This window comes from Drosophila gunungcola, chromosome 3R (genome assembly GCF_025200985.1).
Source record: "Drosophila gunungcola strain Sukarami chromosome 3R, Dgunungcola_SK_2, whole genome shotgun sequence".
Classification (NCBI taxonomy): Eukaryota; Metazoa; Arthropoda; class Insecta; order Diptera; family Drosophilidae; genus Drosophila; species Drosophila gunungcola.
This window is the reverse complement of record NC_069139.1, coordinates 25,673,120-25,688,622: the sequence shown is the minus strand read 5'-3', so window position 1 is coordinate 25,688,622 and position 15,503 is coordinate 25,673,120. Positions and strand designations below refer to the sequence as shown.

Sequence of the window (15,503 nt, the reverse complement as noted above, 5' to 3'; positions counted from 1 at the left end):
GAATTCATTACACTTCAAAAAATATCTGCATTATTAAACTGGAAGAGCGAAAACGGAAAAAAGGAAAAAATACCGACAGAATGAGGGGGAACCAAAAAAAAAATATAATAATAAACCGCCGCTTGAATTCGATGCAGACACGGGCGGATATTTTTTGACGTTGCCCAAGGAGAAGACATGCTGTGCGATCCCCCTCCGTCCCACCCCTGCTCCATCCCCAATTCCCCGTCCAGCCCCGCAGCAGAGGGGCGTAAATGCTTTCGAGGCCGAATTCAACTGGAAGGGGCAGCCAAAAAAATAAACCCGAAATTCTCTGACGCAGCTGGAGGGCAGCAGCCGTAACAGGAACAGGAAAAGGATGAGGATGAGGACGAGCACCAGCGACACATCCTTTGTGCCAAAAGGTAGCCGCAAAACAACGGCAACAACAATGGTGGTTGCAATTTCTAAATGAAAACTTTTTTTGCATACCAAAAAATATGGAATAAATTGAAGAAAAATAATCCAACTCATCGCGAATTCTTGGCCAATCCGTAAGGGATTTTCGCATACTTTTCCACGGTTTTGGTTAAAGGTGTCACAACTTTAATTTCCGCCATGCCTTGGAGGACGACCACTCTTGCCACCAAAAGAGATCGCAAAAAAACCCTTACGACATGTTCACTTTGTATGTAAATCATCCCAGAGCAACAAGAACAGGATGAAGGATGGAAAGGGGGAGGATGGGGTGGCTTCCAGGATGCGCCGTAGGTGGCCGGCGGTGTGCAGCGACCGCAGAGGGCGCCGTAAAAGCTTTTTGTGTCAACGCCATCAACGCTGAAATCAATTCAACCGCCGTCGCCAGAGGACCAAGCCCGCACAAAAAACCAGCAAAATCACACTCAACATTTTTTTTTTAAATTGAAAAGCGTAATAGAATGTGCCCAATTTAAAGTAGGGTTTTAAATTAAAAATGTAAGCTTTTTAAATAAAAAATAAATTTTCTTTTTAAATTGTTTTATAAGTAAGTGAATTCTAAAAGACATATTTGAGTTGCTAAATATACAAATTGTAAAGTTTTTTCTAACATTTAGGCAAACACTTTTCAATATATATGAAACTGTCACAAATAAGGCTTTCAAAACATAAATTTATTTTTTTTAATTTTGACATTTTTTTTTTGAACAAGTGCAAATATATGTATTTCTGCCACTTAAAAGTATTTCTTAGAGTGCCCCCAGACCAACTAGACCATCGTCTGCTCCTGGCATTGTTGATGATGCCAAGCTGAGGTCCTGTGGACAACAACGACAACGAACAACGGAGGACACTGTTGTGCATCTTCTCTCACCAGCCGGAGTGAACTTTCACCTACGCGTTTGACTGCACAGCAGGAGGCTCTGTGCGAAAGAGATAGATCAAAAGACAGAGACAGAGACGGACAAAGGAAAGAGATGCCATCAGCAAGTGTCAATAGCAAAAGCGTCGAGGGAATTATGAAATATTTTATTAAAACCGAAAGGCAAATGAAGAAGGGAATGGGAAATTGTCTGGAGAGTACAAGGGTGGAAATTTTCTGTGGTAATTGTTTCTAAATGAAAGCACAAATGAACGATGGATGTTGGAAGATGCGAAAATCAGAGATATTAAATAAAACTTTTTGGTAGCAGCTTAAATAAACTTGCTTCCGGTTAAAGGTTTAAAACTCATTAAAAACATTTTATAACCAAGGCAGATAACGAAGTAATGTGAGTTAAAATTACATTTAACTCTGAAATTTATTAGGAACTATTTAATTTGTATGTCTGTATATATTTATTATATATTGATTATTTGGTAGTAATTGAGCTGAAGTTCGCTGCTTTCTACAATCCTTGTCTTATAAATAAACTAATTAACTCTTTGCCAATTTAAAACGATTTTATCCCAAAACACTACTTTAAAGTTACCCCATGCACATATTCACCCTATCAAAATTATGAAAATTTTGCCATAAGCCATGACAAATCAATAGCCATCACCAAATTAATGCATATCCATTGAGAATCATTCAAATTTCATACGAAATGACCAGTAAAATCCCGAAGCGCAAAGTGTCAACGCCAATTCCAAAATGCAAAACAAACTGTCAGAGAATAGGAGCGAACAGCAGGGGAAATAGGACAAAGGGGCAGAATGCCGGGCCAGTACATAATTTATTGCTGCCATTTTCAATTATTTAATCAATAATATTAATTTTCGTATCATATTTTGTCACGGCCAATAAATGAGAAATTTGTAAAACAGAAGCCAGAGGGACGGACAACGACATTTCACTCATGCAATGCACACACACACACACACACCCACACACGGATGGGGATAAATGCATTCATGTTCACACATTCGCACATGGAAAACCAATTGTCCTGGAACAACCGAACAACACCTCCCGACGGCACCCCCACGTTGCACATTTCATTTGCATTTTGTGCAGCGGCTGCAATTTCATTTGTCATTCTTGTCCCCTCAACCCCCTGGAAATTCCTGGGCAACCCCCAGTGAAATTAGCCACTTAAATACGCCGCCCACTCCCACTTTTCATTAGCAACAATTACTCAGAGCGGATGAATGGTTTGGCAATCCGCAGGATTTTTTCCACCAACGCAAAATAAATTCAGGACGAAACTTTCACTTTAATGTTGGACGGTGGGGGGAAAGTGCAAATGCATCCTGACTGTATGCATTTTTCCACTCGCTACTCGTTTTTAATCAAATTGTCAATCGCTGTCGCTTGTTGTCCTCGCTCGACTTGTAGTCCGAGTGTCCTTTGAGCCTCCGTGTCGAGGGGGGTTTCTGGCCCCTTATTTATGGCCAATAAACTTCAAACGTTGCATTGGAATTTTTTCATTTATTGCCTGCCGCCCCACCTCCAGTCGCCCCTTGGGTTGTGTTGTCTTTTCCGCCTCGAGGACAGTGTGAATTTAATTTTGTGTAAATTGCAGCAGCGAAATGAAACTGACAAAATACTTCGAAGGACTCGAGAACATTGGCAGGGGATTGGCTGGCCGAAAGGAATTTAATCTAATTTGAGAGAAGGGAAATTACTTGAATTTACATACAGATTAGGTTGAATGTTCTGATGAGAAATTCTTTAATGAAAAATGAAATGAAAGTGAGCAGAAGTTCTGTTATGAGAAATATTTAAATTTTATTTGACACATACTTCGTTTTGACAATTTCTTAATTTTCTTAGCAATCGAAGTTAAAATGGCACAATTGCTTTCCCATATATCTTCCTGCCATTACGAACTCAAACATTCCCTGAATATTCCAAGCAACTACAATTAAACTGTTGCATATGCACACCAAATGAACGCAGCGTAAAACAAAAAGTAAATCATATATTTCCCAACACGCCTAGACCCATAATTATTGCAACTTAGGAGGTCGTAAAAATCATATCATTAAAGTAATGACCGGTGACATAATGAGGAAACTGCCATTGACCTTGCTACAGTTAGCTGACCACACGCCTTCTTCCCACACCACTGGCTCTCAGAAAACGAGGAATAAGGATCGGTAGTCATAAAACCCAGAATAACTTGCCCTTTCCTTTGACCTTCGCGTGGCTCAGAAATTACATAAGATTACGCTAGGCCTGAAATGCAGGACAAAAGTAAGACCACTGCAGTCGTGTCCTTGCAATTTGTCCTTGTTCCTGTAGCACCGCTGTGAAACTGTAACTGCAGCGAAGCGATTGCATAAGTTCTTTTCTCTCAGCAAGTCAATGTTTTGCCTATTGATATTTTGCGAAAATCCCGAACGACAATGCCAACTTTCTCTTTTTTTGTACTGCCTCTAATCCGAGTTGGCCTTTTGTCCTGAACACTTTCGCCTCAAAAGGAGTTGATCCTTTGTGTAGGCGAACAAACAGGTTGCCTGTCGCTCAAAAGGGATATATAGAGAGAGAGAGAGAGAGAGAGAGAGAGAGAGAGGGAGAGAGAGTAAAAGGATGACTGAGCTGCACTCGAAAAATTTTATCGAGTTTATAAAATATTTCCATGAGTTCTTACAATTGTCTAACACTTAAACCTAAATTATATAATGTTTTATAGCTAAGGATTATTATATAAAACTTAAAAAACTGAAACAAAAATTTTAAACTAAAATAATTTGGTAAGAATTTTTAAAAATTGTGAAAATAAACGTAATATATAACGTTCTTTTTTTTGGAGTGTTTGAAATTGAAAGACAATCCTTGAATCATATGCCGTACAGAATTCATAAGTTTCATGAATATATATATTTTAATTGCTAAAATAGCTTTAAAACATTTTATTTCTTTGCATTTCTTAATCTTTGTTTTCTGTTTTTAGAGTGCACAGATTGAGACAGATCTCAGTGTGGCTCAGTCAGCGGTCCAACGAAGATGGATTGTGTGTGAAAATCCTTTCAAATGATTTGTTTACCAACAGAGCCGCGGCCGCCTCAGCTTCTAAACCTCTGGAAAATCTTCCTCCGGCACTTTTCCTTCTTATTCCACTACCACTACCACTACCACTTCCACTACTCCTGGCGACTGCCTGCTGGTGCGGAGCGCTCTTATCCAGCTCTGGCAGCTGTTGCATTTTCCACGCATTTATCAGTCGATGCCATGTCCATGTCCTCCGCATCCACATCCACATCCTCATCAGCTCTCTGGGGCCGTGGACAACACATATTTCAATGTTCGTGACTCGATTTTTCCGCTTACGTTTTCATTTCGACCCGTCTTTGCTTTAGGTCCCTCCTTCCTGCTCCTTTTTCCACGATTCTGGCTTGAGCGTTTTTATATTGTGCGATTTAATTTTTATTATATGCGCCTTGGTCAATCGCACACCTCTCACCCCACCTCACCTTATTTTCCCCCATCACCTTCGCCCTGGTTTATCGACAAACACTTTAGCAACGAAGCCATCATGAAATGGCAGTCTTAGATGGTCGGCCAGGGGCGTAGGAAAAAGGGATTCATGGTAAGAAGAGTTCTTACTTTTGCAGAACAAAATTTAGTTTAAGATCATTTTTAATTTTTTTTTATTTAAAATTTATTTGTCAAATGAAAATTAGTAGCGTATTTTCAAGTTTTCAAAATTTGAAGCGGACGACTTAAAATTGTTGCTTTATGTTACAGAAACTTACGACCAAAGCTATAAACATATCCATTTGACTACTCTCAAAATTCGAACAAGAATTTTTTTAATCCTGTTTTTAAACATATCATGCTGTTTTTTGCCTACCATTTTCTGGCCTAAAATTATCATTAAATTTTTTGACTTTCAATATCAAAATAATCTTTATAAAGAATTAAGCATTAATTCGTGCTCAGCGAACTTTAAATTGACAGAATTGGCTCTGTAGTCCTATGAATGTCCATTAAAATAAATTTAGATCAAGACGCTAGTTTAAGAACAAACAATCCTAGTACCCCTTTTTCCAACGACCCTGATCCCATCTGGTGGCATTTAGATTGCCGTGTGTGTTTTCTCTCCTTTATTTTCTTATTTTGGTAAGCTTTCGTCCGGGAAGTGAAAACATGTTTGTGCCAGGTCTGGATCTGAGCCTTCAACCCGATTCGGCGGCCCAGCTCCGTTAGGTTTGTTCGACTCTGGATGGCATGGGATATTACCATCAGATCGGACTGGTTTTTGGGGTCTCTTTTCCTTGACCAAGAGGTTCAGTCACCATTTGTGTTACGTTTTTGCGCTGTTCACCTGCCTGTCGCGGCTTATTAAAACCAAAAAAAAAAAATGCAATGCACCCAAGTCCCGACCTAATCGCACTTGTCACTTGTGTCCACGTTTTGTCCGCCACGCCCCCCTCTCAGACCAGCCTCCTTAAGTGGTCATAGCTCATAAATGCCGTCCAGGGCAATCTTCAATTCATTTACATTTTTATTCACGCAGATTAGGAGTATCGGGTAGTGTCATCTGCTTTTTGGCCCTGCAGCGGCCTTATGCTAAGAGCTGCCAATAAAGCAGGGGTATGTCAAAAGGGGGACAATTGGAGTGGGGAAGAGGGGATTAGGGGATCAGGGGCGGCATCACCTTCGACGGGCTCGCACGTTCGCCAAACTGTTGCAATGTCGCAAATTTTTATCGCACGTCTACAAGAAATTCAACGCGTGCACATTCCGCATTCAAGATGCTCACACAGCATCCAAAAAAATCTTTAAACAGTGGGAGGAACAGATCATAACTGAATTTAAAAAAAAATGTATAAAATAAAAACAAAGTGATGAAAGTCCACACTGCCTTAAGAAATTGAGAATTGCTAAACAAGAAAGTATAGTTTTCCCCACCTACGAAGCGTACTACTTTTATTTCACATGGCTTAATCCTTTTGTTAATCGCGGCACTTTTTGGATTTGTTCAAAGAGTACAAAAATATAGTAAATTGGCCAAGTTATTTTGTACAATAGCATGAACTTATTTATCTTTAAAGTTGTACCCTGAGTCCCTATAAAAATAAAGAGAGTTATGTGATTTTCAGGAAGCTAATAAGTAAAAAAGTATTGACCTTAAAATTATTTTCAACTGGATGTGTTGTAGGATAGTTAATTTGAATTTGAATAAGAAATTCTTTTAGTATGTATTAACACGGTCTTTCTGGGAAAACGCCTGCACCTTTTACTCGAAATAACATCTGCTTGGCCCATGGTAACCCATCTCTTTACCACTATGGTCCTCCAGCACTTTGGCAGTTTGGCTGCTCGCACTCGCGTTCATCTGTCTGTCTATTTGCTGGTCTGGGTATTGGCCGAGAACTGAGAACCGAGAACCGAGTCTCTTGGCCAGACTGAGTTGGCAGGCTGCCGGCCTGGGAGATGATGCTTGGGATGCTGAATGTTGGATGGTGGATGCTGGATGCCCAGACAAGGAATCGACATGGCTGCAATTGACTAGCGCTTGTTTGATTGCATTCGAGGAGCAGTCGAAGAAGTCGAGGAAATCGCACCTTGGTCCGGGTCTTCCTTCCATTCCATCTGTGGCTGCCAGTGCCAGTGCCAGTGTCAATGCCATTGCCATTGCCAATGCGATTGCGATTGCCTTCGAGACGTCGGTTTGTCGGTTTGTGTCTCTGCCATTTCGCAGGAATAAAGATGTTAAACGTTTTGCTGATTCGTGTTTTATGAACTCAATTTCAATTTATAATCTCTGTTGCCACTCACTGGCTCCCCGGCAACCAGTTTGGGGCGTCTTAGCCATTGTGTTATCGCCTAGGAGTACACTTGGCCAATTGGCGAAATCCTCGTCCCCATCCTCTCCCCCAAAACCCATCGGTTCCCCACAATATTCTGTATCCTGTCACTCTATCTGTGGGTTACTTAGTTCGGTTTGGTTCAGTTCGCTTTGGTTCGGTTCTTTTGTCCGTTGCATTGTCAGGTCTGCAATTTTAATGTTGACAGAAATCAGATATAGCCAACTGCTGGAATGCTGCCTGCGCATTTAAGGTATTTGAAATGTATCCCATTCAGCTACCCATCCCAGAATCCCCCTCTGTTGAGAAACTTCCCCCTTTATCATATTTTCCTTACTTGGTGGAGCAGACAGAGATGGCATCGGTAAATAGTCTGTGCCAGTCTTTTAGCGGGTTGAAAAGTGGTTGCGTGTTTACCTGCAATGACAAAGAGGTGAGCATAGAAAATTAGTTCAATTTGTTAGATGCATAACTTAGAGATCATATGGAGAGTGGGCGATAAAGAGTGGGTATGACGGATGAAGTGGGCTTTTGTGTTTAAAGAGGATATGGGAAAAAAGTGGCGCGAATTGCTTAAGATTAATAAATATATTTAGTTTTTTTTTAGTTAATTTAAAACATATAGTTTATCAAACTACATGAAACTTTTCCATTTAAGATTTCTCTTTGTGTACAAAACTTAATAATATTAAAAGTTTTATACAAATACAATGTTTAATTTCTTCAAATTAAACCATATCGAAATCAGACATTTTCATCCCCAAAAATGAAATTCCAAATTTACTTTAACCATAACCAGATACCGATTCTCCCCTTTCAAAATCTGGGGACCCATCCAGAAGTCATATTTCACAGACGAATTTCATTCCAATTAAGTGCAACATGTATTTTAGTGGCGCCACCGATGCCCTCGTGGGACCTTTGACATACATGGCTACCCAATCTCCTGCTGCATACCCCGTATCCCCTTCTTTTTCCTCCTCTGAAATTCCTTCTGCTGCTTGTGAAAATTGTGTGAAAGATTCTGGAACTACGAGGCAGTTGTGAAGATCTAATTTCCCCACAAGCAGCTTGTAATATCCTGTTTGGCTTGGGCCAAAGGAAGTGTTAATACTCATAAGGACATTATATTCATGCATTTAGATGTGTGCGCATTCGCCTTTGACACTTTGAAACAATTTAGTTATTTCATATTTGCTGACATCATCTAGTTGTAATGCAAAAAGCCAACTTCCCCCATCAGACCTTGGGATGTCGTCCTTTGGGGTTGGGGGCGTGGCAAACGTTCGGGGGTGGAATTCCCTTCACTCGTGCTCTCCCTCTCGCACTTAACTATTGACGCCGTTGACGTTGACAGTTACGTTGATTTATGGCTCCGCTTGGACCTCTTTTTTCTTTTTTTTTTTTGGTCCTACGATAACTGAAATCTTATCCATCAGGCTGGTTTTCCTCCCCAATAGTACCCGCTGGCCAGGGCTTTTCCTCTAATGAATATCATTTGAGGACAATTAGTTAATTGAGTGGCTTATCCAGGCTTATCCTTTTTTCTTGTTTTTCTTTCTTATTTCCTAGGTGCGTATGCCTTATCAGTTCGGGTTCTACCCCTTCGCGGGTAGCTTTTCCAAAGGTTTTTCTCGCTAACTGACCGATCCCGTTTTCCTCTTTTATTTTCCACTCCCAGGAGCATGGGGAAAATGGCAGTCGATGGCGGTAAATGCTGCACTTCCGATGTCCGCTGATGGTTCAAGGAAAAGGGCAAAGGGAAAAGGGGAGGCGAAAAAGTGTGTAATGAATTATTACCCTCTGATAAAAGTGCACGACGAGATGTTGCTTTTTTCTGGGTGGTTTTCCGCTTTCTGACTGCCGTTTGTGGAACGTTAAAAGCCAGTTTTGAAATCGTATTAAAAAATGTTAAAGTTTGCGTAACTGAAAGGGGGGTGCATTGCAGTTGACTAGCAATTTTTAAATTTTCGAAACTCTATGTTCTATAAAGTTATATCCATTTTTATTATAACACACAAGATTTACTTAAGCTTTATTAGGAAAAGTTCAAATCCTTTGAAAATTATTCTGAAGATATATCATTATCGGAAGAGGATCCTAAAGAACTCCCTGCTGTTACATATTCTCTATTAAATTTATAAATAAATAATATTGTTTTATCTCAATTTAAATAAAATACGGAGTAAAAAAATTATAAACCTACGCCCAGAGCCAAGCACCGTTCATCCGTTTTGGATCGTTTAACAAGCCATCCTCTGTGTTCGGACCATCTACTCTGCCTTCCATTTGCTAATCACTTGCAACATTCACCGCTGCGGGGTCTAGACAAACACTTCAATTAGAAAAGGCCGCTCCTTCCCTCCCTTCCAGTAAGTCCACTCCCCCCTTGCCCGACGGCATTGGGAGCTAGCAAATGAATTCATTTTGTTTCGAATTCGATGAATCAGTTGGCAACTTTTTTTTGCCATTGCATGGCCTCCACGAATAGGGGGGCGTGGCTGCATCGAAAAAATAAGAGAGGGCGGCAGACGATTTGCTGAGGTTAAATAAAAATGTGAAATGAACAAAATACAAAACGCAACAAAAGCATCTGAAACAAATGGACAAACGATGCTGCACCTTTCTAGATGAAGCTCCAGTTGTAGATGGAAGATGATGAGCACTCGGAAAAACTATAAGACATTTCAAAAATACATCTCATATTTTTTTATGTTTTGATTGTAATAGCCGTTTCTTGAATTCATTTTAAATTTTAGAACTATAAATACAATAAAACTGGCATAAGAGTTTAAATATATCTTTCAAATATTCCTATTAAATAAATCGAGGTAAGTAATCGAATTTAAAAAACATTTTTGCTACTAGTTTATTTTTTCTTAGCTGTTATAAATGTTTAATCAACAGATAGATGTGTAGGTTTCCTACAAATCATGTCGTTCTTTATAAAAAAAATGTTGTTTTTTAAAAAATTGATTGAATACTATAGTCTACTCAAGTACTTCCTAATAATATAGATTGTTAAGAATAATTTCAACTTTAATTACAAGAATTACTTTTTTCAGTGCAGAAGGAGGGCAAGGGAAACCGGCTGAGCTAGCTGGTTGGGATTAAGTTGTGAATCGTGATCTCGGCGAGCACTGGGCAAGTGGATGGGACTGAGCTTCACCCGAAGACTTCCAGCTGCAGTTGCAGATGAAGTTGGAGTGGGAGTCGGGGTTGCAGACTGGGTCCGAAGAGCCTTGGAGTCTGGGGCTTGCCCTGCCCGCGGTGATTAATCCGCGACCCTGTCCCCGGACCTCTGCTTCACTCCACTGAGGTGGAAGATTCTCAACTTTAGATACTTTCGGGGTTAAGATGGCTGTGGACTCTGAGCAGCTGGCCCTGGCTTTGGCGATATTTAACCCGTGATTACAATGTTTGTAAATTTTTTGCCCGCCTCGGCTGGGTTCTTCATGAAGAGTGCGGTTGATTTTGTTTATTTTTTTGTACTCTGGGTTCACCTTGCGGGCCAATTTGTTCGAGGGACTGCTGAGAGTATGGCAAAATGAAGCTAAATTGCTGCAACAGGCGGAGTGCAGAGCTGGGGCTTATGCTCCTGGTAGTTGAGCAATTTATTATTGCCGCAAATTGATTTTTATCTACGCTTAATCGATTGTTCCTAGGAGTGACTACGAAATGTGCAAGAGAGGGCTCAACGAAATTATTTATGTTAGTTCACACGTTGTTTTACACGTAATTTATTAACTCGCTTTTCTAGTGCAAACTCTCTGACCTTGGGGGCAGCGTTGGAAAATCGGTTTTCCGCCCGTCTTTGGTGTGAAGGTGATTTACAATTTATTCCGCCCCCATCCCAAACGCCCCCCTTCGACGGCCATGCATGATGCGATAATTTGCGCCAGTCTGGAGCGGAGCTGGCCAAAAAGATATTTATGACAGAGAAATGAGCGCCAATTGCTGCAATTACCAGCGCGTGTTTGGCCGTCGGCAATGGCAGGCCCAAACGAGTTTAGATTTAGTTAGATAGATTTAGTGTGGAGACAGGGATCGATGGGGCGGATTGGGGAGTTAGGCATGGAGTGCTAGATGGAGCTAATTTTATAAGAATTTGGGCTATTGGCGAAGAGAAATTCCTTTGAAATTAGGTTTCCAGGAAGCGTTTAAGAGGCGAAAAGCATCAGTTCCATTTAATTGTAAGATGTGGATCAATAGTCATTTTAATTTATAAAACAAAACTATAGTTTATTAACTTACAAACTTAAAAAAATTATACAATTTCGGTTCACTGTACTAATGATTTCTATATTTTTAATTCAATAATTCCTTAAGGATTAAGCTCTGTGTTATTGACTAAGCCATTTTTTTTTCGCCCTTTTGAATTAAAACTGTTATTAAAAAATAAAATTTCAGACTCGGCAAAACAAATCGATACATTTTCAATATCCGCAATTGTATCATGTAAATTCGGTTAGGGGGGAAATGTAATTTGAGGGGGTATATGGAAAACCGTAGGAACCGCAGAAAAGGCAGACCGCATCGTTGTGTTTTATATATTAATTTGCGAACAATCGAAAATCGACATGTGACACGCGTTCGCTTGGCCTCCCCCCTTTTTCCCCCGTCACTGTCTCATTTTTGTGTTTTTTAAATTTATGCGTTACGAATTGCATTTGCAATTTTTTCTCCCTTTTATTGTTGTTTTGCGGCTGCTCTCGTTGTAAATGCTACATCGATGAATGCGAAATGAGGGAATCGGGAGGAAGCGAGAGGGAGATATCCGATCGACAGAGAGGGAAGACATCTTCCCTCCGTTTGTCACAAATAATAATAATAATCGAGGCAATGAGGGACCCCGAGAATCGTTTCTGTAAATGTACAGACATATATTCCGATATTCGTTGCGTTCATGTAACCGACCTGCATCTGTCGCTGTGTCCGTCTCCCTCTGTCTCGTCTTCCCTCTCCCTCCCCCTTTGCCTTTTACTCTTACTCTGCCCGGGACATATCAAAAACAATTCCAGCTCATCAGCATCATCGTTGTCAGTCCCTTTTCCCCCTATATATACGTTTTATACTTTTTTTTGCCTCCCCGACATTCGCACACGCCATAAATCAATGTTCGATTTTCCCAACAACAACAACCGGAGGGAAATTCGCAAGGAAAGAGAGGGCAGAAGAGTGAGACGGCGACAGGCAAGGACACAGGACATTATGTTCGCGCCATGTTTAAAATTATTTTTTTCCCGGTCTGTTGTTTTGCTTCCTTTTTTTTCGCTTTTCGCTCGCCTGATTTTCAATTCTCGTTTTTGTAAATTTCTTCTTTTTTTGCCCTCAGCGCGTGTTGCATTTCATTTCATCTCATGCGTTACACACATTTCATTGTTGTTGCATTGCTCAATTCCATTTACAATGTGGCAGCAGCGGTGGAAATGCATTACATTTTCTTTTTTTCGGTGACATGCGGGGCGCCACGGAAAAAAAGCAGGAGGAAACGGAACAGGGCAGCGGCAACCGGAGGCCAGGTATTCCTATATGGCCAACCCAAGAAATATTTGTGGTAAATTGAACAGATTTCAGCTGTGCAAAACGCTCAATGGAAAATAGTTCCTAAAATAGCTCGGCGAGAGCTTAAAAAGTGAATGGAAAAAATGAAAAATACAAAAAAACTGTTTAACATAATAAGCCAAAAAATTTAAGAAATAATATTTTGTCAGAATAAGAATAATAAAATTCTGACTTTCAACTTATGATGGGTGCGATTAATAGATACTGTCTATTTTTGTGTCCCGAAAATGTAATGGATAGTAACTATGTAAGCCTTCTTTATTATAAGATTCATATTGAAACATATATAGTCACTCGCAAAACTATAATTCCTATGGCCAGAACTTCAAAAAATAAAAGAAACGTAAACAACTTTCTCCGGGAACCTCATCAAAATAATGCACTGTCACCCTAAAGAATTGCGGCAAAGCAAAACCAAACTGTATGTAGCCACAGAAATTATTTATACAAAGCATTTCCCGACATTTGCTAAGCGGGAAACTTTCTCCCCAACAGCTGTTTCGAAACTTTGTAGAACTTTTAATAGACCTAGAAAAAATAAACTGGAACAGAAACTAGAGAAGTCAGATAGGCATTTTACCTGCAGTGGATTGAGCGACACCTTCCGTCGAACTGAAACCTCCGAAAAATGGATGATTTGGGGTAGGAAGGAACTGAGTTCTATTTTCGGCTATTTGCGATACTTTTTTCGCTTCGTCGACGGCCGTAATTTTCGCTTCTCGAGGATAATCGTGGACAGTAGCTCGATGGGTGTTATGGGGCACATGTTCGCTCGATACGGCCGAAGGGGGGTGAAGACGCGGAGGGGGGCGGGAAAGGACTCAGATCCATTGACCGTGTCAGCCGCACATTTGGCCTAAATCAATTGGACACTCTGTTTATGTTTTTTTTCGCAATGGTCAAAACTCATTTGCCGACGGGAAATTATTCGGAGATATTTTATCGCTTTCTTGCCACTTTCTTTCTGCGGGAAAATTATTGCGCTCGAATCTCACTCGACTCGACGCTGCGAAATTGCCAACTAGAGATGCCTCCAGTTTTGTTGGCCGCCTTAGGAGCCAAAATACAAAAGTGTTTTTCGTACTTTCCGCATTTTCTGCTGCTCTTCTCCATCAGCAGAGTGCTCGGCTTCTTCCTCTTATTTGGGAGCGTTTTGGCTGGCGCTCGAAAATGCTTAACAAAAGCCCCAAAATGACAACAAAGGGGAAGTGGGATTCAATCAAGGCGCAATAAATTATTATACTTAAGAGAACGGCCCCCGGGGTCAAGAGAGTGAGATAAAGAGCAGAAGCAGCCACATAATAATAACGCAATTTTCAACTGGCAATAAACTTTGGGTAAATGACTTCATTGCCATGGCAACTATAACTTTATGGCTCTTTGATAGCTACCCATTCCCTATTAATTCCATCCCGATTCTCTTAGAGATTCTCGGCATGCGCAGTTGGTAGGGAAACTCTCTGTTTCTCTGACACCCCCTACGATATACCACCAACCTCAACAATCTCCCTGAAACTGTCGAAAAGTGGAGGGACAGGCAAAAACAAAAACAATCAAAACCAGAACAATAACAACCCGTACAATGGGAGCCAATGGGCATACGATTGGGGAAATAAATCCCTTGTTTGGAAAAAAGTCTTCCAAAAATTGATTAACAACATAGTTTTGTTAATGAATATATATTTATATTGATAGGTAGCAGTATAATAGCATAACTTGCACCCAAGGAACTAAAACATAGTTAGACAAAATTTGCTCTATAGGATAAGCTTATACTTAAAATACATGGGATATTCTCATCTTTTATAGTGTTTATTTCTACAAATTATGGTATTTTTGTTTTTTAGATTTTGTACGCTTTAATATTTTCTAAGCCCTGTCGTCATATCAATCGATTAAGTTTGAATACAAATTATTTCCTTACGATAGCTCCCCTGTTGCAACATCAAGTGCTTTCAAAAATCCATTTGATCCCATTGTCGCACTTGGAGATTGTCATCGTCACCATGGCCATCATCATCCGCACATTTATTTGGCTTGGGAGTGTGCTGCATGTAAAGGCAGCTAATAAAATTAAAATGCCATATTTCAGCCGTTGATAACAATAAGTGCGCTCAAGTTGCCCCTCGGAGGCTGCCGTCCCTTGTCTGTTGCCCCAGCGATCTTTCCTTACTTTGGTGCTGCGTCTGGCGAGTAGGAAATTATTTTTTGGCACGAACGCACGAACGTGCGGCCTTGCCACAAAGTGTGGAGTCCCGAAATGAGGGGTACGATTTTCGGGGGGGCAAGGACGGGAGTCTATTGATATGACAAAGCATCTGAGCTCAAAAAAAATACCTGTAGAAAAAACAGCCTGCAAGGAATTTTCGTAGATATTGATTTTGGTGTCAACGCCGACGGCGCAATTCTCTCAACCGAAAATTATGAAAATTGAAAATATACTTTTGGAAGGGGCTGCTTGAAGTTTTCCTAATTTCCCAGACAAGTGCGATAAGCAATCTAGCTAGACAGGAGGAAATGATTTATGCAGACCTGATTTTTATTATTGATTATCAGCCATAGGCGAGGGGAATTTAAATTTGCACTGAAAGTATAATCAAACTAAAGTGAAAGTCCACAGAAAAGAAATTAAAGTTGATTTAAAATATAAAAGTTAAATTTAATTTAAATTCTTCTTGTTTTTTAAAACATTAGTTTGGTTTTGTTACATGTTTTTTTTTACGCAGCTTACAGGCCGATCA

General features: G+C 40.2%; 1 protein-coding gene across 2 annotated transcripts in view; it reads right to left on the bottom strand.

The window, feature by feature from the left end:
* LOC128266765 (uncharacterized) overlaps positions 1–14,230 on the bottom strand; it is a 53,819-nt gene extending 39,589 nt beyond the window's left edge. Inside the window, exons 1-2 of one of the 2 annotated variants that reach the window (XM_053003496.1) lie at positions 13,343–14,230; positions 7,535–7,614 (exon numbers count right to left, since the gene is read on the bottom strand). In XM_053003496.1, the coding sequence (XP_052859456.1) occupies positions 13,433–13,528 (96 nt within the window). In that variant the 5' untranslated portion in view covers positions 13,529–14,230 and the 3' untranslated portion in view covers positions 7,535–7,614; positions 13,343–13,432. The remainder of the gene's footprint in view (positions 1–7,534; positions 7,615–13,342) is intronic. The other variant, XM_053003495.1, reaches the window with a different exon arrangement.
* Positions 14,231–15,503: the final 1,273 nt, after the last annotated feature.